The 24,823-nt window shown below is 43.3% G+C and overlaps 1 protein-coding gene across 1 annotated transcript in view; it reads left to right on the top strand.

Annotated features, from left to right (window-relative positions):
• syne1b (spectrin repeat containing, nuclear envelope 1b) overlaps window positions 1–24,823 on the top strand; it is a 392,896-nt gene that overhangs the window by 70,940 nt on the left and 297,133 nt on the right. Inside the window, 10 exon segments of the mRNA XM_052012795.1 lie at window positions 394–537; window positions 2,169–2,342; window positions 2,430–2,588; window positions 6,715–6,879; window positions 9,214–9,348; window positions 10,994–11,152; window positions 12,816–13,033; window positions 15,612–15,720; window positions 16,700–16,864; window positions 22,731–22,898. Of these exon segments, the coding sequence (XP_051868755.1) occupies window positions 394–537; window positions 2,169–2,342; window positions 2,430–2,588; window positions 6,715–6,879; window positions 9,214–9,348; window positions 10,994–11,152; window positions 12,816–13,033; window positions 15,612–15,720; window positions 16,700–16,864; window positions 22,731–22,898 (1,596 nt within the window).

Genomic DNA, 24,823 nt, shown 5'->3' with positions numbered 1-24,823 from the left:
ATGCTGGTATGAACATTGAGTGGAAGTCACAAAATAACCCCCCTGCCACCAGCTGTGTCATTTTTACAAAGAAGGGGGACTTTTTGAAGCAGTGATGAATATCTGAATTCCAGAAGACAGGGTGTCCATTCAGTCTAGTTCTCTATGACAGTATACTGTATGTTTCTATCATTAATACATGGATATGAAGGCACACATCTGTTGTTAACTGGCCCCAATATCAATGCAGCTGTTTATCAAACTAGACAATAAAGTGAACCACATCAGTGCACTGAAGCATAAGGTTAGACCTCTGTAAGGGGGTTGTCTGCTCCATGCCTTTGCCTTATTGACTGTTTTCAAGGAGCTAAATGTTAGCTTTCCTTCACAAACTGCTTCCTTGGTGCTCTGCAGGTAATAAAGCAGAAAGTGCCAATAATGGAAGCACAATACAAAGTGGTTTCTAAGACAGCTCAACAGTTAACAAAGGACACACCCCAAGACGAAGTGACGCAAATGCTTGCCACAATGTCAACCATTAAAGATCAGCTGATAAAGGTAAGAATGCCCTCCAAACTAAGGGGTCAGAACTCTAAGTTTAAGATGTAATTAGAAATGCAATCAGCATATTTCCAGTGTATTAGACTGGAAAAGACCAGTGTTCATCTAACTAGGGACAGCCAAACATCAACTCTGTTTCTCTCTCTACAGATGTTGCCTGACCTGCTGAGTATTTCCAGCATCTTCTGTTTTTATTCAATTCTGACCTGGTGTCTGTCTGTTCAGTTTGCCTCATTTGACCAGTTTCAGGCTGATGGGACACCTGGCCATTGTACCTCTTCAGCCAATATGACCATTCATCTAGTGTGCCCATTCTGGCTAGTGTGGCCATCTGATTAGTGTAGTCCATGCACAGTTCTCTATCTCATTTAGCAGCAATTAATCTCTTAAATCATTCTCATCACTTGAGGAATGTGAGATAGATAAAGGCTGGATGGTAACTGAAGTTCAATGTTGGTGACTGAAAAGCAAAAAAAGAACAGCAGATATTGGAAATCTGAAATAACAGCAGAAAATGCTGGAGATACTCAGTGAATCACGCAGCATCTGTGGAAAGGGAAACAGAGTTAATGTTTCATTTCGATAGCCCTACATCATATTGCTGACATGAAATGTTAACTGTGTTTCTGTCTCCCCTGATACTGCCTGAGCTGCTGAATATTTCTTCCATTTTCTGTTTTTATTTAAAGTTCTTGATTTAATGCTAATTCTTCAGTTAAGCTTTGGTTAATAAAGGGCTGGTGGGGAATTCACCAAAAGCACACAGATGGTGGGGAATTGCAATCTGATGGAGCTTGGGTCTGAAACTCAACTTAAGACTGGAGTAACCTCACCTCCAAATACTACTCTTTCACAGGATTGGTGAATTTGTCCTTTTGCCTAATGAGATCGTACAAGGCAAAATATTTTGGCTCTTTAGTCAGTTTTACTGTCCAGCAGTAGATAATTTTGTTCGAACTTATTTTTAGTCATTTGACCTTTATGATTTAAACATTGTTCTGGATGGTTTTATTTTAATGGAACTGGAGAATGAGTGGAAATCTCTGGAGGTATAAGAAACTTTCTGTATCTGGTCTGCTTCACATCTACAGAATGTCCCAAAACCACTGATACTTTGTAGATGTTTCTGTCAGCTGATCTCTACAGACAGCCAATGAGATTAATGAGCTAATGACCAGGAGACTAGAAGAACTTCTTTGCTCGTCTTTGAAGAATGCCCTGGGATCTTTGGCGTCCACCTGAACTTGCAGTTGGGAGCCCCTTTAGAGTCACATTTCAGAAAGGGCACCTGATTCTGCATCGCTCCCTTGGTACTGCTTCTTCAATGATGCAGCAGGTCCTCAGTCCTGCCCCTCTCACAGTGTAACACTGTCTCAGTCCTGCCCTTGCCACTGCATAACTCTGACTGAATACTGTACTTGAGTATCAGCCTGGATTATGTGCCCTTGTCCCTAAAGAGGAGCTTAAGCTCATAACCATCTAATTTGGAAGCTGAACACAGTTACTGAAATATATACTAACGTACAACCAGTAATGGTAGGGGAGGGTTGTGGAGTGTTAGGTAGTGATTTATATATTTGTCACCTGGCTGATGTCTGTGTTCATTTCTTGTCTGTTCTGCTGTGCAGGTTCGAGAACGCTGTCAGTGCTTACTCTTGGAAGCTCAGCAGTTGCTGAATCCTGTAGAGGAGCTGGAGAAACAGATCACCGCCTTCTACGAGGCGGCAAACAGAGCCAGTCAGATCACCTCAGCTGGTGATGCTGAGGGTCACTCTGCAGACAGCTTCAAGATGCGACACCAGGTTGGTAAAGATTCTGTCTGTCTGTGTGCAACAGATTTAGGTGACAAGTTCTCATAACTAAAATATCTACCCTTTATTCCCTTCTAGGAACTAACAAGCTGCCAAGAGAAGTGCAAAAAAGCTGTGTCTGCAGCAGAGTGGAATTTGCAGACAGTCCAGAAACTGATAAACTCCAGCAAGGTGATGATGCACCTGGATTCTACTCTGCTTCAGAAGAAACTCCTCCAGATTCAAGCTGCATCCCAGGTGAAATTCCATTTCTTCCAACTTGTACATGTTTAATCTTCATTGACTCTGTAGAGGACACAGATAGGAGCACGCAGAGTTCCTGACTCTGTAAGGGATATGGAATTCCTGAAATATTTGAATTATAATATCATGCAGTTGACAGCAAAACAGCTGCTTGTTCATTCTGTCATAACTCTGCTGGCTTATTGCTTGAGCAGCTCCATTCATTGCACAGTCTCCTTCTATCTAGATAGCCTTGGATTCAAACAGGGCCATGGCGAGATAGTGGGTCACTGGAATTAGTAATGGTTTTATATAGAGCTAATTCCAATCACCCATTCTCTGCCCATGGCCCTTATAACTCCAAAACTATAGCTACTTTGCCCAGAGAGCCTGAATTGATCCAAAGCTAATTCCGATGCTCTCCAGTATTCCCCATAGCCCTGATTGAATCTGAAGTTAAAGCCACTGCTGCACACTCTCCTTCTGGCTCTATATCAATCCAAAAACTGATCCCATTGTCCCCAGCTTTTCCCTGTATCCTTCTCTGCTTTAGAAAGTTCTTCAAATTCCTCTTAAAAGATATAAAAATCTTTTTCCTAACCACTCCCTCTAACAAAGCTTCCTGCATGTCCACAGCCTGCACAATGCAGAGAAGGTGTTAAGCTGAGCCCCGATTCAGTCTCTCAGAAGATCCCATGGCACTGCTTCAAAGAAGACTAGACGAATGATCCCCAGTGCCCTGGACAATATTTAACCCTCACTCAACATTGCAGATTATTAGGTCAGTGGAGCCTTCTGTATGCAGTTTGCTGCTGTGTTTCCCACTTCACAATGGTGACCACACTGTAAACTGTAAAGTGCTTTGGGGCACCCTGAAGTATAGGAAAGGTGCTGGACAAACACAAGACTTTTTTTAAACCTCTCTACTTTCAGTGACAAGTTTAAATTGATGAACTCCAATCACTGACTGCGGTCAGAGATAGCAACAATGCCATTCGCAAGAGAATTAAGATAAGATTTCTATATTAGTCACGTGTACATCAAAACACACAGTGGAATGCATCTTTTTGAGTAGAGTGTTCTGGGGGCAGCACACAAGTGTTGCCATGGTTCCAGTGCCAACATAGCATGCCCACAACTTCCTAACCCGTACGTCTTTGGAATGTAGGAGGAAACCTGAGCACCCGGAGGAAACCCACGCAGACAGATGGGGGGGAGAACGTATAAACTCCTTGCAGACAGTGGCGTGAATTGAACCCGGGTCGCTAGCGCTGTAATAGCGTCACACTAACTGCTACAAAATGGATAGGTAGAACAAAAAGTTAAGTGCACCGTGATATATTGTGCACTGTAGCACAAAGACAGGAGCCCATTGCAAGAACACGATGCAACACTGTGAGTCAGTGTCCTCGATGATTTGCGGGCTTGTACCTGATATCATGCTGCAGCCTGTACAGCCTCAGATGAAATTCACGTTCTGACGAAGGGTCTTCGACCTGAAGTGCTAACTTGTTTCTCTTTCTACTGAAGTGGCCTGACCTGCTGAGTATTTCCAGCATTTTCTGCTTTTATTTTAGAAATCCACCCCTATGTTTTGCATCTTTCAGAATATGGATACGATTTTCTAATTAGCATTCCTTTTTGACGTAGAGCTTCCTCCATTTGGGTTGCTGATTGGAATATCGGGCATGAGGTGAGCCAGAGTGGTGTGCCCATATTTAAGTTAATGCTCCCAGTGCAGGAAGCTTTGCGTAGAAGGTGACTAATCTGTAAAGTCTTCCCTTACCTATGTATAAATAAAGGGTGTTCCTCTTTTTTATTGCTGCTTTGAAACCTGCAGCAGAGGCCAATCCAGCCACATAAACTGAATTACACAGGAATGCAACGGCATTTGGACAGGGCCTTCAGCTGGGAGCAAAAGAGCTCGTGGTCTTTGTTGTAGAGTTTCCATAATTGGCTAACAGTGAGGCAGGTTACTGGGGAGCCCAAGCCAGTTTGGGAATAAGTCAAGCAGACTGGAGGCACAAGTGGACACTCAGAAAGGCAATGGAGACACAAGAGACTGCAGATGCTGGGATCTTAGCAGATAACAAACTGTTGGAGGAACTCAGTGAGTCAAGCAGCACCTGTGGAGGCAAAGGGAGAGTCGACATTTCGGGTCGAGACCTTGCATCAGGACTGAGAATGTAAAGGGGAGATGGCCAGTATCCTGCTTATCCCTCCCCCTCACCTCTTTATTACTGGTTATCTCCCCTCTATACTCCCAGTCCTGATGCAAGGTCTCAACCCAAAACGTTGATGCCACAGATGCTGCCCGACCCGCTGAGTTCTTCCAGCAGCTTGTTTTTTTTTCACTCAGAAAGGCAAGGTTTATTTTTAGCTAATGTAACAAAGCAACCCACAAAATAATTGGAGTGAAGAGGGAGGTTTTCAAGGAGGTCTTGAAAGTGGAAACAGAGGTGAGGAATTGGATTGCTCCAGGGAAGTAATTCTGCAACTTTGTGGCCTGGGCAGGTGAAATCATGGACCCCTATAACAGAGCAGTGAAGGTCAGAGATTCTGAAGAATGTGGAGTTGCAGGAATGTAGGAGGCTTGCAGGACTGTGAGAGATTACTGACCTAGGGTGATTACAAGGTCAGGAGTTACTGACCTATAGTGGTTACAGGCTTTGGGTTTACCAAACTAGGGTGTTTACAAGGATGGCAGTTACTAAACTAGGGAACTTACAAGGCTGGGAGTTACCAAGGTTGGTTACATCGTCAGAGGTTACAGGTTGGGGTGATTTTAAAATCTTCATCCTGTGTCGGTGTGGGTTAGTGAGTGCAAAGCTGATGGTGGACTGCTTGGAAGGACTCAAGTTTACAGAGGAAACAAGGCTGGTGACCCACTTAAGGAACAGGACTTTCCTTATTTCTGGTACTTCTGAAAATGTATCATTTGTCCAACATTTGTTCATCTTATTGACATCCCCTTATAAGGTTTCAATTCTTGTTTGATAATCCCCTTTCAAGGTACTTTGGGATGTTTTATCACATTAAAGGTGTTATATAAATGCAAATTGTTTTTGTTACTCTTGCGATTACATTTGTCTTGGTCAGTTTTGCAAACATCTGCTGTGCCTTCCCATTTGAGTGAGGATTCCCCTCAAACAACACATCTCTTCCCCCCACCCCCTTTTCCTCCGTTATCTACAGAGGTGCAGTGAGTTGGAACTAGTCCAGAGACTTGAGCACAGGATGCAGCAATGCAGACTCCAATGCAGCATTGAGAATGAGCTGCACTGTTGGAGACAGGGTCTTTCGGATCAGATCTTAAATTGATTTTCAATCAGGTACCTCAGGTGGAAGTTAAAGATCCTAGGAAGGAAGAAGAATAATTTTCTAGCTAGAGGTAATAGAGTCATAGAGTTATACAGCACAGAATCAGGCCCCCTGGGTGCATCTTGTCCATGCTGACCATCACTGATCCCGTTTACCAGCACTTGGTCTGTAACCTGCTGTGCTTCAGCGATTCAAGCACTCATCTAGATACTTAAATGTTGTGAGAGTCTCTGCCTCCACCACCCTCTCAGGCTGTGCATTCCAAACACCAACTACCCTCTGGGTGAAAGAATTCCTCCTTATATCCTCCCTAAACCTCTTGCTCCTTGTCTTAAACCTAAGCTATCTGGTTATAGATACCTCTGCTATGGGGAAAACTATTACTGTTTATTTATATGTTTATTTATGCCTCATAATTTCGTACACCCCTTTCAGCTCCCTCCTTGGCCTTCTCTGCCCCAAGGACCACTACCTTAAATGGGTATTTGGTCATTTATTTCACTGCTGTTTGCATTTATTCCATGCTTTTCACAATTGGCAAATCCCAAAGTGCTTCACGGTCCATTAAATGTAGTCCGTCCTCTCAAGGGGACAAAGAACTCTGCACAGAACTAAAGGGGTGTTATCTTCCTGGCTTATAATGATGCCTTAATCAATAGTTCACACAGTTCAGCCCTTTATAACACTGCTGATTATAGGATCCTGCATTGCAGAAAGGGACTGCCACTTTAGAACAATGACTGTAAAATCCTTTGGGACACCTTGGGAGACACAGATTGTTTCTTCATAAGCCTTCATCCTGTGTGGTATTCTCTGACAGGACATGGTGGAGCAAGGAACAAAGTGGAGGAAGCACATGGAAACAAACAGCAACCTTCTGAGGAGATTTGAAGACTGCAGGAAGGAGCTGGAACTGGTCCTGCACTCGGCTCAGACGGCCCTGGTAGAAGAGGGGAACCCTGAGCGGCTTCTTGCAAGGCACACGGTGAGGATTGGGAGTTCTGGCGAGACTGGGCTGCACTTGCAGTTCCTGTGCTGTCACTTAGGGAAGTGCAATCCAACGATTGGAGCCCCAAGGCCACAGTTTGCAACTGGAGAACTGTTCCAGAGCAGGGGTCACAACGAAACCTTACTCTCCCATCTCTGCACAGCACTGCCCTGCCTGCTGAGAGTTCCCAACACTTTTGGCTTTCACTTCAGACTCCTAGCACATGCAGTTAGTTTTGTTTTCCAGAACAAAAGTATATACTGCAGCCTTCCAATTTAAACCTCCCCACCCAATACATGTTCTCATACAAAATTGAGAGGAGCATTCACTTGTGTGGTCTGTGATTGTCTGACCAATAGTGTAGTGTACTCTGTACATACTTATTCATAGAACCTCCTAGTGGGTGGGACTCGATTTGGAGAGATTCCACAATTGTAAAATCTGCCCAGTGGATGCACAGATCTGCTCATCGGGTTCTGTTCCCTGTGGAGTGAAGCAGGCTCTGTAATGTGGCTTTGGCCTAATTATTATTGAGGATGTGGCATCAAAGACTTGCGTTGAGGGTTAATTTCTGAATAGCAGCCCAGCCAATGACAGTGCATGCCTACATCTGCATAACTGATCGGGCCCTACTACTGGATTATCAATGTACAAATTGCATCAGAATTAGTCATTAAATTGTTGCATTAAACCATTGATTAGATACTGAGAGTGGTGGTAATATTGCTCTGAACCCCTAAACCAACAGACCAGCCAAGTCTTCTCTTGTTACCTCCTGTTTATACAGGGACTAATTCATGTGCTCACTCTTACTCTCTATATCACTCACTCATGCGCACTCCCATTCACTCTCACCCATGCGCACGCCTCACTTGCTCATTCACTCTCAAATATCGGGCCTGATCATGCTTGATCTAGACTGCTGTTCATGATCAACCCTCTTTCCCTGTCCCCTACCAAATGTTGTTCTTCCACTAAACTTCTGTGGCTCCATGAGCACGGTTGAGCTCTGGCCACAGGGGTAGGACCATCCTATGAAGTGGAGCATCCTGTGATCAATAACCAGGCCTCGGGTATGGATCCCGAATCCCCCGCCCGGATGGTCATTTGACTTGCTGCTGTCAAAGGCCTTTTGTATCATGCATATGAAAACAGTTAATCAGACATTTAAAACAACTGAAATAGATCTAAAGGATTTTAAAAGTTAGAAATTGAGAAGAATTAGGTAGCAGAAATTAATTAGGAACACTAAGATTGACTAAAGGTAAAGAAAATGTTCTAAACACTAACCCTCATTTACTTCCTCAGTGTGAGTCGGCAACACCATTGAAATGAATGGGGCTGTGCTACATTTGGCAATAATCAACATAGTGCTGAGGGTCCAGAGATGAAATGCATCATTCCCCTCAATTTAGCACAGATGCGGTCCACCCATCAGTGCTGAGCTCAGCGATAGAGTGGTACATGCAGCTCATTCCTGACTTCTGTGTTATAGTGTGCAACTGTGACAGTTAGGAGTGTGCTGACTTCCACATTGCACTAATCAGCAGTCCTTCACAGAACCAGCAGCTTGTTTCCCTCTGCTGTTCTTGCTCGCTTTTCTCTCTCTCTCGTTCTCTTTCTCTCTCTCTCTGTCTCTGTCTCTCTCTGTCTCTTTCTCTGTATCTCTCTGTCTCTCTCTCTCCGTCCCTCTCTCCGTCCCTCTCTCCATCCCTCTCTCTGTCTCTCTCTCTGTCTGTCTCTGTCTCTGTCGCTCTCTCTCTCTCATCTCACGCTGTCTTGTTCTCTCTCTAGTGGCTCTTGTTTTCTCTTGCAGCACTTGATTGCTTGCCCTCTCTCTCACACTCTCTCATGCTCCCTCTCATGCTCTCTCTGCGCTCTCACATTCTTGCTCTGTCTCTCTCACTTTATATCTCTCTCTCTCCCTCTCTCTCTCTCTCTCTCATGCTCTTGTTTTCTCTCTCTCCCTCTCTCTCGCTCCCTCTGTCTAGCTCAGTTTTACTCTCTTCTCATTTACACGTCACAATAAAGGGTGGACGAAGCTGAGACTAGCAACCAAACCACTGAAGCCCAAACCACACCCCCCCCACCCCCAACTATGGTCAATTAATGCAACATTGATTGCAAATCGAACCTCTGGACTCTGAACTCACTGAACTGTTGGAAGAGACACTCAGGTGAGGCTATGTTAAAATGTAGGTCCTGTGGTTCAGGACTGAAGTGCATGCTCAAACAATTTAGCAGGCAGCAGTGCACTTGTGCCTTGTAGGTTGAAATGTAGGCTGATGAGATAATGTTACTCTTATTCACAATCCAATTATTTCCTCCTAGGATTTCTTCAACCAATTTGACCAGAGAATACTCAATGCCTTCTTGAAGGCTTGTGATGAGCTGACTGACATCCTTCCCGAACAGGAGCAGCAAAGTCTCCAGGAGACAGTCCGAAGCCTGCACAAACAGTGGAAGGTTAGCACTGGGTGCTGAGCGATAGGGCGCCGATTGTTACTGGGAATATTAGAAACAAGAGTTGGCCATTCATTCCCTCAAACCTGCTCAGCCAGTCGTTTAAGCCATAGTTTTACTCCACATACTCACTTTGCTCCCCAGCCATTAATGACCCATTCCCCGATGCTCATTTGGGTATCCTGCATCAAGTGACTCACGTCCTGGCCTCCTAATGCACTTCCACCATCTACAAGGCCACCATTCAGGAATGTGATGGGATACTTGTGGAATACTGTGTGGCTCCAACAACACCATAAAGCTTAGTCACACCAAGGAGCAAGCAGCCCACTTGACTGACACTCCATTCACCACTCTAGATATTCATTCCTTTCACCATGGCTGTGTGTATACCATCCAGAAAGTGAACTGCACAACCTGCTAAGGGTTCTTCAACAGCACTTAGTAAATTCGTAACCTCTAGTGTCCATAAAGACGAGAGCAGCGGGGATATGGAGCACCACTTCTTGCAATTTCCCTTCCAAGTCTCACACCATTCTGACATTTTTCTTTGTTGTTGTTGATGCAAAATTTGGGGACGCTGCATAATAGCCCAGTGGGAGCACCTTAGGATGCCCAGATCCCCTGAATGAAATGAAACAAAAATATCCTTCCCAACAACAAAGAAAAATCAGCTTTTAAATTTTCAAATGGGCCTCAGCATCACAGCCTTTTGAGAAAAAGATTTCCACTGTCTTTGGTGTGACAAAATACTTCCCAACATCATCCTTTAATAGCCTGGCTCTAATTGTATGCCCCATTGTTCTGAACTTCCCCAGTAGGGGATACTGCTTTTCTCCACTTAGCTTATGAAATACTTCAATCATTTTAAACAGCTCAATTAGTTCAGCCCTCCCGTACTCGAGGGAATATAAGCAGTGGAAGAGCAAAAATGTTCCCATGTGTAAGCAGCTCATTTAGCACACTATTAATCACCTACAGTCAAAACAGTGCAAGGTGTGCAACCTTTAAGACCTGGTATTGTAATGGTGAATCTACATTACGCTCCCTTCCAAGGCCAACGTATCCTTTCTAGAACATCATGCTCCAGATTGGGATTGTCTAAAGTTCAGCCAATTGAACCATTGTTCCCTAACTTTTGCAATCTAACAAAATCAGAAAATGCTGGAAAATCTCAGCAGATCAGGCAGCATCTGTGGGAAGAGAGACAGTCAAATGAACATCTGCAAGCCTGGAATATTGACTGTTCCTCTTTCCACAGATGCTGCCTGACCTGCTGAGTGTTTCCAGCATTCTGTTTTTGCTCCAGATTTCCAGCATCTGCAGCTTTCTTTTATATTCATTTAACTGTGAGATGAAGGCTCACAGAGCATTCCATGACTGTATTTTGTAGCTATGTAGCACATTTTGGATATTAGTGGTGTTGGGAGCAACAACCGAGGAAGTGGACTGAAAAGGATTTTTGGTATTGCTTGAGTTTGGTACTGAACAAGTCCTGAATTTTTTTTTCTCAGCATACATAGATCCAATATGAGTATCAGTCCTAATGTTCCCTGGTATATAGATCCAGAAAGGCTTGGAGGATTAGAATTACCCATTCTATAGATCCAGCTTTATGATTCTAATAGTATTCTTTGGCTGGTTCTAGGACCTTCAGGCTGAAGCTCCCTACCATTTGCTCCAGCTTCAGATTGAAGCAGCAAGAAATAAACTAGTGGAAACTGTGGAAGAGTGCAAGTCCGAACTGACTCGGGAGAACAAGTTGTTAAGCAGCATGAGTAGTGAAGAGCTCATTGCACAACACAGGGTAAGCACAGTGAAAAAAATAAAAGGTCAACATCACTAGCAACTGTTGGTATTTTAACGGGTAGCTGGCAATGGAGAAGCCACCTTCACCCAGTATACATTGAATCGGGAGCTTTTGTAGAAGTTTGAGGGAGAAAGAATTAAATGTATATTTTCAATGAATGGAAATCAGCCCAGCTACAGAGGCTTGCATAGTATTTTCAGAAGAGAAACAGCCACTTAGTCCAAATATTCCCTGTTGATGTTTCTGCTCCAAATATGCCTTAATGTTGCAGCACGGGCTTGGGGTTGAATGTGTTCCTGGAACTGTGACCTCCTGCCTCTAAGCGCACTACCCTGCACCTCAGGATTTACAAAAGAGGAATCAAATTTTGTTTCTGTTAGTTTTTTGAGATTGTAACTGCAGGAATAATCAAAGGGGGAACCAGTGGATATAGTGGACTTGGCTGTCAGAAAGGCATTGATAAGATGTCACACCAAAGGTTATTAAGTAATGTTAGAGGACATGGCAGTGAGGGTAATATATTGGTGTGGATTGTGAATTGGTTCATGCCCAAAGAAAGAAAGGAAAACAGGGAGAAAGAATAAAGGGACAATTATTATATTGGGAGTTTGTGACTTCAGAAATAGGGGCTCCAACTGTTCACAATCTACATCAGTGACTTGGATGAGTAATGTAATAGATGCAAGCTTATTTATTATACAAAGCTGGCCATCACTGATAGGTTGTGAAGAGGTTGCAGAGATGCTTGGGGTGGGTAGAGAGGCGAGGTGAATGGGTAAAGGCAAAATCTGAAAGATGTAGAAAAAAAAGAAGTGGAGGATTTTTAAATTGTGCATGTTTTATATGGTGAGAGAATGGAAGGTGTTGTTGTTCAAAGGGTCCTGGGTGTCCTTGTACATGAATCACTGAAAATTAATGTGTAGGTACCGCAGGCAATCAGGATGGCAAATGGAACGTTGGGCTTTATTGCAGGAGGTTTTGAGTACAAGACATCTTATTCTATTATATAGGGTTGTGGTGAGGTCTGGTCTTCCCACTTAAGGAATGATACACCTGTAATAGAGAGAGTGCAATGAAGGTTCACCAGACTGATTCTTGGACAGGGGATGGGGTTTGTCCAATGAGTAGAAATGAAGTGACTAGACCTATACTCTTGAGAGTTTTGAAGAGTAGATCTCATTGAATCTTGCAAAATTCTAATGGACCATGATGGGGTAGATGTGGGGATGATCTTTTACTTGGCTGGGCTGTCTAGAATCAGGCATCACATTCTCAAAATGTGGTGGTCATTCAGGGTTGAGATGGGAAGAAATTTCTTCACCCAGAGAATGGTGAATCTTTGGAATTCTCAGCCCAAGAGGGCTGTGGAGGTTCAGTGTCTGAGTATCTTCAAGACAGCTTTTTGGATATTGGTGGTGTTTCTTGATGTTGAAGCAGTGCCCATCTAGGTAAGTGAAGGGTAGTTCATCACCCTTCTTGCTTGTGCCCCACGGGTGGCAGAGAAGCTTTGGGCAGTCAGGCAGGAAATTAGTTACTTAGCACGGAGCACCTGGACCATGCTCTGGGTGATCAGCTCGGGTTGAATTCTACTGTGTGTCCGGCTAGAACTGTGAAACCTCACCTGTGGGGCCCGGCTAGATCAACCAATAATTTCTTTCAGGAATTTTTCTCGGACAAAGGCAAGTACGAGTGGTGCAGGAAACGAGGTAAGGTGATCGGAGATCTCTGCCAGAAGCTTCCGGAAACTCGGAAGTATGATACGATCAGGACAAAACATGAAATGGACAAAACGACCCTGAGAGACTTGAAAGGACTGATTGACGCCACCTATCAGAAAATCCTGGATCAACCTGACAAGTGGAAAGAGTTTGAGGCAAGGTAACAACGATGTGCGATGTAATACATATAATTTGCAGCACCCAAAAGTTATTTGAGCCAACTGGTCTAAACTAATATTTCTGCTCCACAAGGAACTCAGCCAACTGACTTTCTTCAACCTGATGTGTATCTCTTTCGAAATGGATAGGTGATAGATGTGTTGCTTTTCTTATCTCATGAGTGGACTTCTTTTTCCACTATGCTTCCTTTAGACCAGACACACATCTTAAGCATAAAGAAACCACTTTCTTTTTCCCTGAAAGTGGAGTCACAGGTAAACAGGGTGGTGGAAAAGGCTTTTGGCATGCTGGCCTTCATAAGTCAGGGCATTGAGTCTAAAAGCTGGGAGGTCATGATGCAGTTGTACAGGATGCTGGTGAGGCCACACTTGGAATATTGTGTTCAGTTTTGGTTGCCCTGCTGTAGGAAAGATGTTATTAAACTGGAAAGAGTGCAGAAAAGATTTACAATGATGTTGCCAGGACTTGCGGGACTGAGTTATGCAGAGAGGTTGGACAGGCTAGGACTTTGTTCCTTGGAGCGTAGGAGACTGAGAGGTGATCTTTTTAGAGGTGTATAAAATCATGAGGGGCATAGATTAGGTGAATGTATTCAGTCTTTTTCCCAGGGTTAGGGAATCAAGAATTAGAGGGCATAGGTTTAAGGTAAGAAGAAAAAAAATTTAATAGGATCTTGTGGTGCAACTTTTTTACACAAAGGGTGATATGTAAATGGGACTAGCTTGGATGGGGCATCTTGTTCGGCCTGTTTCTGTGCTGTATGGCTCTATGACTCTACAAGGTTGGTGTAGGGATTCTGGCCTCAATGTAGAACTAACCCCTGCCCCCCTTTTGCCCCCTGGCATCGTCCTTTCCTCAGCCTCCCTATTCTGATAGCCAGAAGGACTTGAAGAATCTGGAGGAGCAGTTAGTCTCAGCTCGATAGAGAGCTTGTTGTTGTATTTATTATTGCTATGTATAATGTTTACCCTGTGAGCTTCACAGGAACAAGGAATTTCAATGGACCCTGGTGTATATGACAATAAACTAAATTAAAACTAATCTGTTAGTCATTGAACCACTCAAACCTCATCTGAAAGGGTAGATGAGAGATAGGAAAGGGCAGTTTGTGTTGGAGAACTTGGTTGCTCTTGTCTTCCAGAGTGATCATGAAGAGGGTTTGATGACACATTATTTGATGTGGCCGCTGGTAATCTGGAGTCAGGCAGCCAAACAACTCGCAGAGCAACTTGAAAATGTCAAGAGGAATGGCAGAGAAAAGAGTGAGCTGGCAAATGTGGAAGCAAGGCAGCCCTTGGTCAGATTGACTGTTGTAAGGATGAGGATGGAAAGCAGGAGGTTGCCAGGAATCTTAAGGACATAGCAGTGTTGGTTAACTCAGTGATCTGGCAGCTAGAGTTCTGGACCATTGTCTCAGAGACATAAGTTTGAATCTCACCATTGCAGCTGGAATTTAAATTCAAACAATTAAGTAGAAGAAAAACTAATCTCAGTAATGGTGACCATTGAAACTATTGGGGAAAAAAAACATTCAGTTCACTAACGTTCTTTGGGAAGGAAATCTTCTGTCCTTTTGTAGATCTTTCCATTTGTCAAAGTGGCTTCTACAAAGGGCAAACAGCTAACATAGATCAGACATCTGGCCTACATGTGATTCCAGACCCACTCATGTAGTTGACTCTTAATACCTCAGTTCAGGGCGCAAATAGGGATGAACAATAAATTCTGGCATTGCCAGTGACATCCATATCCAATGAACCAATAAATAATATGGATAGGAAATGTTCAGAAGGATACAGAATGGGCAAACACGGGCAAATGGGACTTGCTTAGATGGGCATTTTGGTCAGCATGGATGAGTTGGGCTGAAGGGCCTGTTTCTGTGCTGTATTACTCTGTGATTCTACTCTATGACTAAATCAAAAGAAATTAGGATGTTGTGCTCAGTGGATGTCCTGGCTGGAGAACAGTATTGTATTGTTTCAGTCCTTTCTTCAAGTGTTCATGGTAATCCTACCTGGAGTAAAGGGACAATGGTAGAGGGATTCTCAAAGGCTGTCGTGAATGGTGATAGGAGTTAGGACCTGAGAGAAGGCGAGGCTTTACACAATGGCGTTGGTTGTGGGTGTGTAAGGGAGTTTGGTGGAGGATGAGTTGTGTGACATTAAATGGAAGACTAGTGAATTTGGAAGAGAACATGCAGGAGAAGTTTGGGATTAGATGGAATCGCCATGCATACAGAATTGTTTGGGGCAGAGGTGAAGTGAGGAGATTGGTGAAGCAACTTCAATCCAGCACTGGTGTGGAAAAAGGAGTGATGGAGCGGTTAGGTTGGCTGGAATGACACCACATGAGGAGGCCACTTGGTCCATCATTATCTATGACTGGTGCTCAAATCCCATTCCCTGTCCTTTCCTCTTTTATATTCCTTCTTTTAAAATAGCTACCCAATATTGTTGTAAATCATATTATATCCAGCACCCCCAATAACTTTGTCACTTTATATGTCCTCCTCTCACAAACAAGTTCTTGAGATTTCCTCAACTTTTTCCTCTTAGGTCTTCCCAACTGCTAACCTGGCTTCTGGCAAAGAGCAAGCAGCTAACAGAGATCAAATGTGGAACCACTGATCCCAAGAAATATCAAGATTTGAAATCTGCATTGGAGGTTTGTTGACTGTATAACTATGTTCAATGGAATAAAATACCAAACAAAAGCAGAATCATTGTCAATCTAGGTATAAGAGTACAGCGGGAATGGTCAGAGTTGAGAACACAGACTGGACAATATAGGCTGGGGAAACAGAGACAAAAGAAACTGCTGGTGTGGAGAATTCAATGTTCATGCTGTCAGGTTGCAGACTACCCAGGTGGAATATGGGGTGCTGTTCTTCTAGTCTGTGTTTGGTCTCACCCTGGCAGTAAAGGAGGCCAAGGCCAAGGGAATGGGAAGGGGAAATAAAATGGCTGGCAACCGGGAGCTCCAGGTGGCTGCTGTGGACAGAGCACAGGTGGGAAGGTCTGTCTGGCATAGTGGCATTAGGTGTCTGCTTTGATGATGATTCAAGAATAATCCAATATGCAGCTGTGCTCCAAGGGTGACATGGTTGGGGAATGATGTCACAGTGTTGCAGCCTTCCACTGGGTGATGTTCCCCTAGGGAGTTTAACTTATGAGCTTGAGTCTTGGCTCAATGATAGCCTTCTTGCCTCTGGTTCACTAAACAGTAGGATATGGACATATTTTAGCTTGGTGCTTCCCCTCCCTCCACAGTAACTTAATGTGTAAAAAGGTTTTGAGCTGCTTCACTCTTCACAAAAACGGACAACAAGCCGTGCAAGGTGACATCAGCGCAGGTGACCAAAATTGGCCGAAGGGGTGGGCTGTGAGGAGTGGCAAAGGGGAAAGAAAGGTTGAGGGATGGAATTTTAGTACCTTAAACCTGGGCATCTTGAAGGCACAGCTGCCAATGGTGGAACGAAAGAAATTTGCAAAGGGAAAGTCACCAAAGCTGATGGAACACGGGGGTCGAGGAAGGATGCATGATTGGACAAGGTTGCACAACTAGGGAGGGGTGGGGCCATGGAGGGATTTGAAAGCAAGGGTGAAAACAGGAATGTGTATGGATTTTTCTTGTACACATATAGCAAATTAAGGAAGAGGCCAGCAACGAAGAGCCTAGCCTATCGTGGTTACGATCCAGACTTGATGCACTGATACCTATCTCTTCCGAGAATGAAGCAAAAAGAAGAGAAGGTGAACTGTCCAAGCTGTCGGCTGAATTCAAGGGGCTTCTGAAGCAAATTGCTGAGGTACGAGAAATACCTAAGATTGGTGACGTGATACGGAACTGGTCTAACTGTGTACTGTGCTCTTCAGGCAGAACTAGTGCTAGGAGTAGTTCTGACAGAGGGTTGCAGATGTGAAATGTTAACATTGATTTGTTTCTCTTTCCACGTATGCTGCCCGGCTTGCTGAGTTTTTCCAGCACTACTGTTTTTGATTCAGATTTCCAGCTTCTGCAATTTTAAAAATTTTCTTAGAGCTAGGAGTATTGTGAATTGTTATATTTCTTAATTTATGCACGTGTTCATTAATATCTGCCAGTTTCTGTTGCCTTCCGATTGGAACTGCATCATTTGATTTGATTTCCACCCGACACATACCATTGAGCCACACTTGTGGCCATGTCCCTTGCCAATCCCTCACCGTTCTGATGGACCCTTCCTTTCCTGCTGGTGAGTCCTGCACCAAGCTGCCCTCATTGGCAATTGCAGGAGGTCATGTATCTGGTCCTCGTGCACTAATGACACCAGTATTAAAACCACTCCTCTCCTTCGCTAAACAGTCTGTTTTTCAGCCTCTCCAAAGCCGACACATATTGTCATAGCTCTGCTCCAGCATTAAATGAGACTGCAATGCAATCGACATAATTAATAATAATTAACAATTCAAAATATTGGCAGTCATTCCAGTGCATGACTACATCTAAACAAAATATTAGCTGATTCTTGCCGATTATTCATTTTGCTATTTTTTTAAGCTATTATTTCAACAACAATCGACAACTTCACTCAACAGATTACAGGGGTCTTTGTCGTGAAAAATGGAAGCATCACAGTCGGGAATGGATTTTTTAATTTGAGGTTAGGGCACACTATTAGGTGGCAGCAGGGGAAACTTTACTTTGAATATCCTTTGTGTACAAGACAGGTCTGCTTTACTGTGTGAAGTAGGGGTTCCATTGAAGGATTTAATAATAATTCCACAGAATACTGTGTTGCAATGACTTTTGCACAATGCTTACAACAGTGACTTCAGGAATCATTCTTAAATTGAAGAACGTTACCTTTGGTTTAGTAATTTACGCACAGATGTAGATAAATTGGGTGTGTGACACACATCAACCATCAAAGCAGGAAATCCTGAACAGCTTTATATCGTATAGTACTGACTATTAAAGCTAACGGTTCAGGAATTATTCCTGGGAGAGTTGCAGATCACTCCTTGAAATAAGTACAGACCTAATTAAATATGTGCAGTAATGTATTTAGTTATATTAAGAAGCATATTTAATTATGGTTAAAAATAGGAAAACAAATAGTTTGTTTGACCTACTGTTTAGGTTTGTGTTGGAAGTACCATTAAGTGATGATTGTATTTAGCCTTGAAATGGTTTTGGCGTGTTCTCACTTACAGTACTGTGTATTTTTCAATCTGATCAGGAATCTTTTGGCTCTGCAGGTGGCACAGGTGTGAAAATGCAACAGTTTAGAGATCTAAGCTACAAGGACAGGCTGGAATTAAGCTTACTTTGGCAATAAGCACACTTCGAGGGGACATGGTTGATGTTTTAAAATGGTAAAAGTACTGGATACAATCATTAGACTTCCTTTCCCTTGCTTCCACAGTTCTGCAACCAATAGATTTTTCCTCAGTCGAGACAATTTTTTCCTGGCCAGCATCACAGGATATTTGAAATAGGTAGTATTGGAGAAACAAAACACCTATTAAATCTACAGGTGCAGAGTTGGAATAGATGTTAAGAATTATTTATCTTAGTATAAATTAATCACCCTTTAGAACCAGCATGGAGGTCCTTGAAATGGAATTTCACAGATTGCTTGCAGAAGGAATGATTTGGGGATAATCTGCTGGTTAGTGTGATTATCAGTCATGAAAAACCTCAAGGCTTTCCTTGATTGCCTTAGAGGAACTTCAAAGAGGGACTTCTCAGAGTCGTTCCCCCCGCCCCTCCCCAATAGCTTTAGTGAGGAGGTGAGTAAGGGAGCAGTGGTTGAAGAATCTCAGTAGAAGCTGGGTTACTGGAAGTGGAAATTGCCCACAGTGTAAAGCTCAACAGATTCCAGCACCCAACCACATGGGAAAGCGGGTGAGTGGTTGGACAGTCAGCACTTTGGTGATCCATGAGGAACTCTGTGATCCACCCACCTTCCACCCTGAAACCATGATAATTACCGGTGGCCACCGCATTAGCTGCCTCTGTGGGCCTGAGAAGTAGGGGCAGGAGTAGGTCCATTTGTCCCTTGAACCTGCTCCATCACTCAACAAGATCATGGCTGATATTCTGCTTGAAATACCTTTTTCCTGCCCTATTCGTTGATTCCTCTGATATCCAGAAATCTATTGACTTCAGTTTTAAATGCAACCAGTGAGTGAACCTCCAACAATCACTGGGGTGTAGAGCTCCAAAGATTCACCACCCTCTGAGTGAAGAAATTTCTCTTCATCTCAGTCTTATGTGGCCTGACCCTTACTATAAGAATGTGATCCCTTGTTCTAGACTCCATAGCAGAGGAAGTAGCTGCTGCGCATCTAACATGTTGAGCCCCCCTTATGAATTTTATGTTTCAGTGAGGCTGCCTCTCATTCATCAAAGCTTTAAAGATTAGAGACTGATTCTACATAATTTCTCCTCATATATGATAAACCCACCATTCCAGTGAATCTTCACTGCCCTCCCTCTATAGCAAGTATACTATTTCTTAAGTGAGGAAACCAAAATTGTACACTATACATCAGGTGTGATCTCACCAAAGTCCTTTATAATTGTTGTAAAATATTTCGCTCTTGTACTCAAATACTTTTGAAAGAAATGCCTTCTTAACTGCTGGTTGTACTTGCATGTTAGCTTTCAGTGTCTTGTGTACAAGGGCACCTTGGTCCCTTTTGAAGAACAACATCTCCATCTACCATGTTGTTTTCTACTCACTCAGCTTGTCTGTGTCTTCCTAAAGCTTTGTTGTTTCCTCACCACTACTTACATTCGCATAATTTCATGTTATCAGCAAACTTGGAAATATATGTTTGGTCCCCTTGACCAGACCATCAATTTAGGTTTTGAATAGTTGGGGCCCAAGTACTGATCATTGCCATCGCCCACTGTCACAGCCTGCCTACCATGAATGACCTGTTTATTCCCATTCTTTGTTTTCTATCTACTTTAAATCCACACTGGTATATTACCCCAATTCCATGTGCCATACCTTTGTTCAGCAACCCTTTGTGTGGGGCCTTATCGAAATCCTCTGAAAATCCTGATACACCACATCCACTTGTTATCCCCCATTTACTCTACTCGATATATCCTCAAAGAACTCCATAGATTAGTCAAACATAAGTTCCCTTTCATAAATCCATGTTGACCCTGCTTAATCATGTTATCTTTTTCCACCCTTTATTACAGACTCCAGTTACTGGTTATTATAGACTCTGTTACTGGTGTCAAGCTAGCAGGGTGGTAGTTCCCTATTTTCTTGTTCCCTCCTTTTTTAACTGGTGGGGTTATATTCACTCTTCTTCAAGCTGCAGGAATCATTCCAGAATCAATTTTTTTTTTAATTGATAAGCAGAGCATCAGTAGCCACCTTTTTCAAATCTGGGATCTAAACCATTGGCTCCTTCAGATTTATCACTTTTCAAGCTCATTAACTTCCAGTGTTGCTTTTAACTAATACTTGTTTTGTTTACTTCCTCATTTGCACTGGACCTTTGCTTCTGCAGAATATCTGGAAGATTTTTGTGACTTCTGTGAAGACAGACACTGAGTATTTGTTTAATTCTGCAGCCATTTCCTTATTCCCCATTGTAAATTCAGTCAGGATTAAACAGTTACTCTCACTAGTCTTTTCTTCTTTGCATACTATAAAAACTCTTGTGGTCTGTTTTTACATTTCTTGCTAGTTTATTCTCATACTTTATTTTTCATTTCCCTATGACTTTCTTGGGCATCTTTTGTTGAATTCTAAAATACGTCAGTCCTCAGGCTCACAGCTTTTTCTGGACACACAAGAAACTGCAAATGTTGTGATTTGGAGCAAAAAAACGAGCCACTGGAGGAACTCAGCGGATCAGGGAACGTCTGTAGAGGGAAATGGACTATCGACATTTTGGGTCCAGATGAAGGGTGTTGACCTGAAACGTTGACTGTCCATTTCCCTCTATAGATGCTGCCTGACCCATTGAGTTCCTTCAGCAGCTCATTTTTTGTTACAGCTTTTACTGGTAACTTTATAAGTCTTTTCATCAAATTTAATGCTATCTGTAATTTCCCTTGGTTGGACCACTTTTCCTGTTGTGCCCTTGTGCCACAAAGGAATATTTATTTGCAGCAAATCATGCTTTATTTCCTTGAAAGCCTGCCTCGCCACTGTTACATCCTCTAATGTAGATTCCCAGTCTACCACGACCATTCTGCCACTCATACCTCTATAATTTCCCTCATTTAGATTGTAGACCATGGTTTCATAAGACCTTAAGATATAGGAGCAGAATTATGCCATTTGGCCCATCATGTCTGCTCCACTATTCAATCATGGTTGATTATTATTTTTCTTTTCTCAAGCCCATTCTCCCGCCTTAGCCCATGACCCTCTTACCAATCGAGAACCTATCTATCTCTGCCTTAAATACACGCAACGACTTCACTGCCACAGACCTCCGTGGCAGTGAATTCTACAGATTCACCACCCTCTGGCTGAAGAAATTCTTCCTCATTTCAAGGGATGTCCCTTTATTCTGAGGCTGTCCCCTCAGATCCTGGACTCTCTCACTAATGGAATTATCCTTTCCACATCCACTCTATCCAGGCCTTCCAGTATTCAGTAGGTTTCAAAGAGATTCCCCTCTCCTGAACTGCATCAAATACCGGCCCAGAGCCATCAAATACTCTCCATACATTAAGCCTTTCATTCCCAGGATCATTCTTGTGAATCTCCCTTGGACCCTAACCAGGGCCAGCACATCTTTCAGATTCAATGGCATCACCTTTGAACTTAATGTAAATTTCTGTCATGTAGTCACCAAGTATATTCAAGACAGAGATCGATAGAGTTTTGGATACTAAGGGAATCGGGGGAGAGTGGTGCTGAGGTAAAAGATCACCCATAATTCTGTAGAATGGCAGATCAGGTGCAAAGGATCAAACAGCCTCTCCTGCTTCTATTTATGATTTTCTCATGTTGATAGATCTTTATAAGCTGAAAGTATCACGTGACATTGTTCAAAAAGTGAAATAAGTTTGTTGAGGTATGTTTCTAATAGTTTAGAGGTACAGCCTCGAGTGACCAAATAACCTATTCCACCTTTTTATGACTCAAACTGCTACTTGAGTGAAGAGTTAAGGGAAAAATCTTTCATAATGCATCGAGGCAAACGACTGTTGTTTTAAATGAAACCTTATGACTGACGTGACTCTGTCGACAGATTGCTGTGTCCATTCTCCGCACATGCAAAGCTGGAAGTGGTCCCAGTGCATGCTTGTCAAAGCAGTGTATCGTCCATCTGGATGTCAAGGATTTGCTTTATCGACTGCCAATTTCCCCCAGTATTGGTGCTATATGATTACGTTTCTGACCAACTTTGCGGTGTGTTTGGTACATGCGGCTGAAAGAGGGGACTGAAATTCGGATGTTTGCTGTCCTTCTTTGCATTAAGGCTGTCATGAGTGTGTCTGCTGTGTCAGGCTGTGAATTCCATAAAATAGATCCCTGTTGCAAAGGATGCATCTTGTAAGTGAAGATGTGTGTTTGTAGATACAGTTCTTGTGCGTCTAAAAAAAAGATTCCCTTGTTGCAGCACCTGAGTCCTGTAACACCATTTGGTTTGATTTGTGACTCACACCACACCCATGTTAAATTGCCTGTAATTTCTCCTCAGTCTGATAAAATGCTGTCCGCTGTTGATGACTGTGTCCAGCACAAAGACCATGTGAAGAGCGCTTTGGGGCAACTTACTGACTCCCAGAAGCAGCTGCAGGCTGAAGGGGAGAGGATGCTAAATTCAGAGAGCCTGGAGGAAGCCCAGAGACTCCATCTGCATCATCAGGTACCGATCTCACCCAGAAAAAGGCACGCAACCTATTGGCTCAAGATTTGCAGAGAAGTATAAACACTTTATTTATTAGAGTCATAGAATCATACAGCACAGAAATAGGTCCTTTTGCCCATTGAGTCTATGTCTGCCATCAGGCACCTATCTACACTATCCTCATTTTATTTATTCTCCCCACATTGCCATCAACTCCCCTAGATTCTGTTAATTCCAGGACTTAAGTCTTGGTCACTGAAGACACAGCCACTAATGGTGGAGCAATGAAAATAGGGGATACACAAGAGACAATCACCAGACAGAAAAAAGCCACTGGTCCATCCAGCACAACTTCTCTTGTTCTGGTACCTGCCCCATGCATTGACAATGAAGTTGTTCACCACTTACAGCAGTCAGTCTCAATCCACTTGATCAGCTGTACATCAAGTCACAAAAACATTTGTAAACCCACACCTTGAAGTCTGCAGCTCACCACCACCTTCTCTAGGGCAACTAGGGATGGGCAGTTAAATGCTGGTTCAGCCTGTGAAGCCCACATCCCTTGAATGAATTAAAAAATGTCTTAGCTGAAAGCTGGCAGCTCTGACACTGCCACACTTTTCCAGGACTGGTTCTCTGATGGTGCTACACTCCCACATTGCTGAATAACTTGTCATTACCCCTCCAACACACAATATTAGCCTTCTGACTGTGATTTTTACTTTCTTCACCTCTGGCCATCTGACTGTGTAGCATTCCCTCATTACTGCCCCCCTGATTGGGAAACACTCTCAATATTGGCCCTCTGACAGAGTGGTACCAACACAGTACAGCTAGACTGCATTATTGTGTTGCTCCTTTGATGGTCCAGCTTTCCCTCAGTATTGTTCCTCCAATGGTGCAATGCTGCTTAGCACTACTCCTCTAACACTGCAGACACCTCCCCAGTAATGTAACCCTTTCCTTTATAGGCAAACATTCCTGCTATGCTGCACTGGAGCACTCTCTCAGTGTAGTCCCTCTGTCACTGCAGTATTCCCTCGTGGTGCACAGAGCCCAAAGTGAGGCTTGAACCCACAGTTCATATAGAACAGAACAGGAACAGGCCTCCATTCCCTGCACATTCATGTGTCTATCTAAAAGCCTCTTAAACACCACTATCATCTTTGCTTCCACAACTACCCCTGGCAGCCCATTCTGGGTACCTGCCACTCTCTGTGTGTAAAAAAGAACCTTGCCCCGCACATCTCCTTTAAACTTTCCCCCTCTCACCTTAAATGCATGCATTTGAAGCCTTGTGGCTTGGAAGTCAGAGTGCTGATGATGACAATAGGTGGAATAAACTAGATTAGGACATTCTGTGCAGTTATAAACTTTCGATGGTGAATGAGTCTGAAACCACTTTTCTTTGGGTTTGAGTTTCATTTCAAATGGCTGTAATATGGTTTGAGCCATCCTTATTATCCTGCAACTACCTGTGCTTTCAGCACTCAGTGTACCTGCTGGTTTCCAAAATTCCACTATCACTGTCTTTGTCCCTGCCTCTTTCTTCCATTCTTTTGTTACCTTCGGACTTAATCATTCCAAAGCTTCGACTCGCAGTTCATCCATATCCCATGGGTATATCCCGGCACAGACCAAGTTCTCTTCACCTATCATTCCTGCTTTTGCTGTCATATGCAGATGCCCTGGGGTTTCATCCTTGCTTTCAAATCTCTCCAAGGCCTTGTCTCTCCCTTAACCTAATCCAGCCCTCCAACATTCTGGGATTTCTGTGTTCCTCCGAATCCAAACTCTTGTCTATTTCCCATTTCCTTCAGCCCTTCATTGTGCCTTCGGCTCTCTAGATCCTAAATTCTACAACTTCCTTCCTAAAACTGTCTGCATCTCTTTCCCCCTTTCAGGTGTTCATTGAAAGCAGCTTCCTTGACCACAAATTTTGA

This window comes from Pristis pectinata, chromosome 3 (assembly GCF_009764475.1).
Source record: "Pristis pectinata isolate sPriPec2 chromosome 3, sPriPec2.1.pri, whole genome shotgun sequence".
Classification (NCBI taxonomy): Eukaryota; Metazoa; Chordata; class Chondrichthyes; order Rhinopristiformes; family Pristidae; genus Pristis; species Pristis pectinata.
Note: the sequence above shows the minus strand (reverse complement) of the source record. Positions and strands in the feature narration are given on the sequence as shown.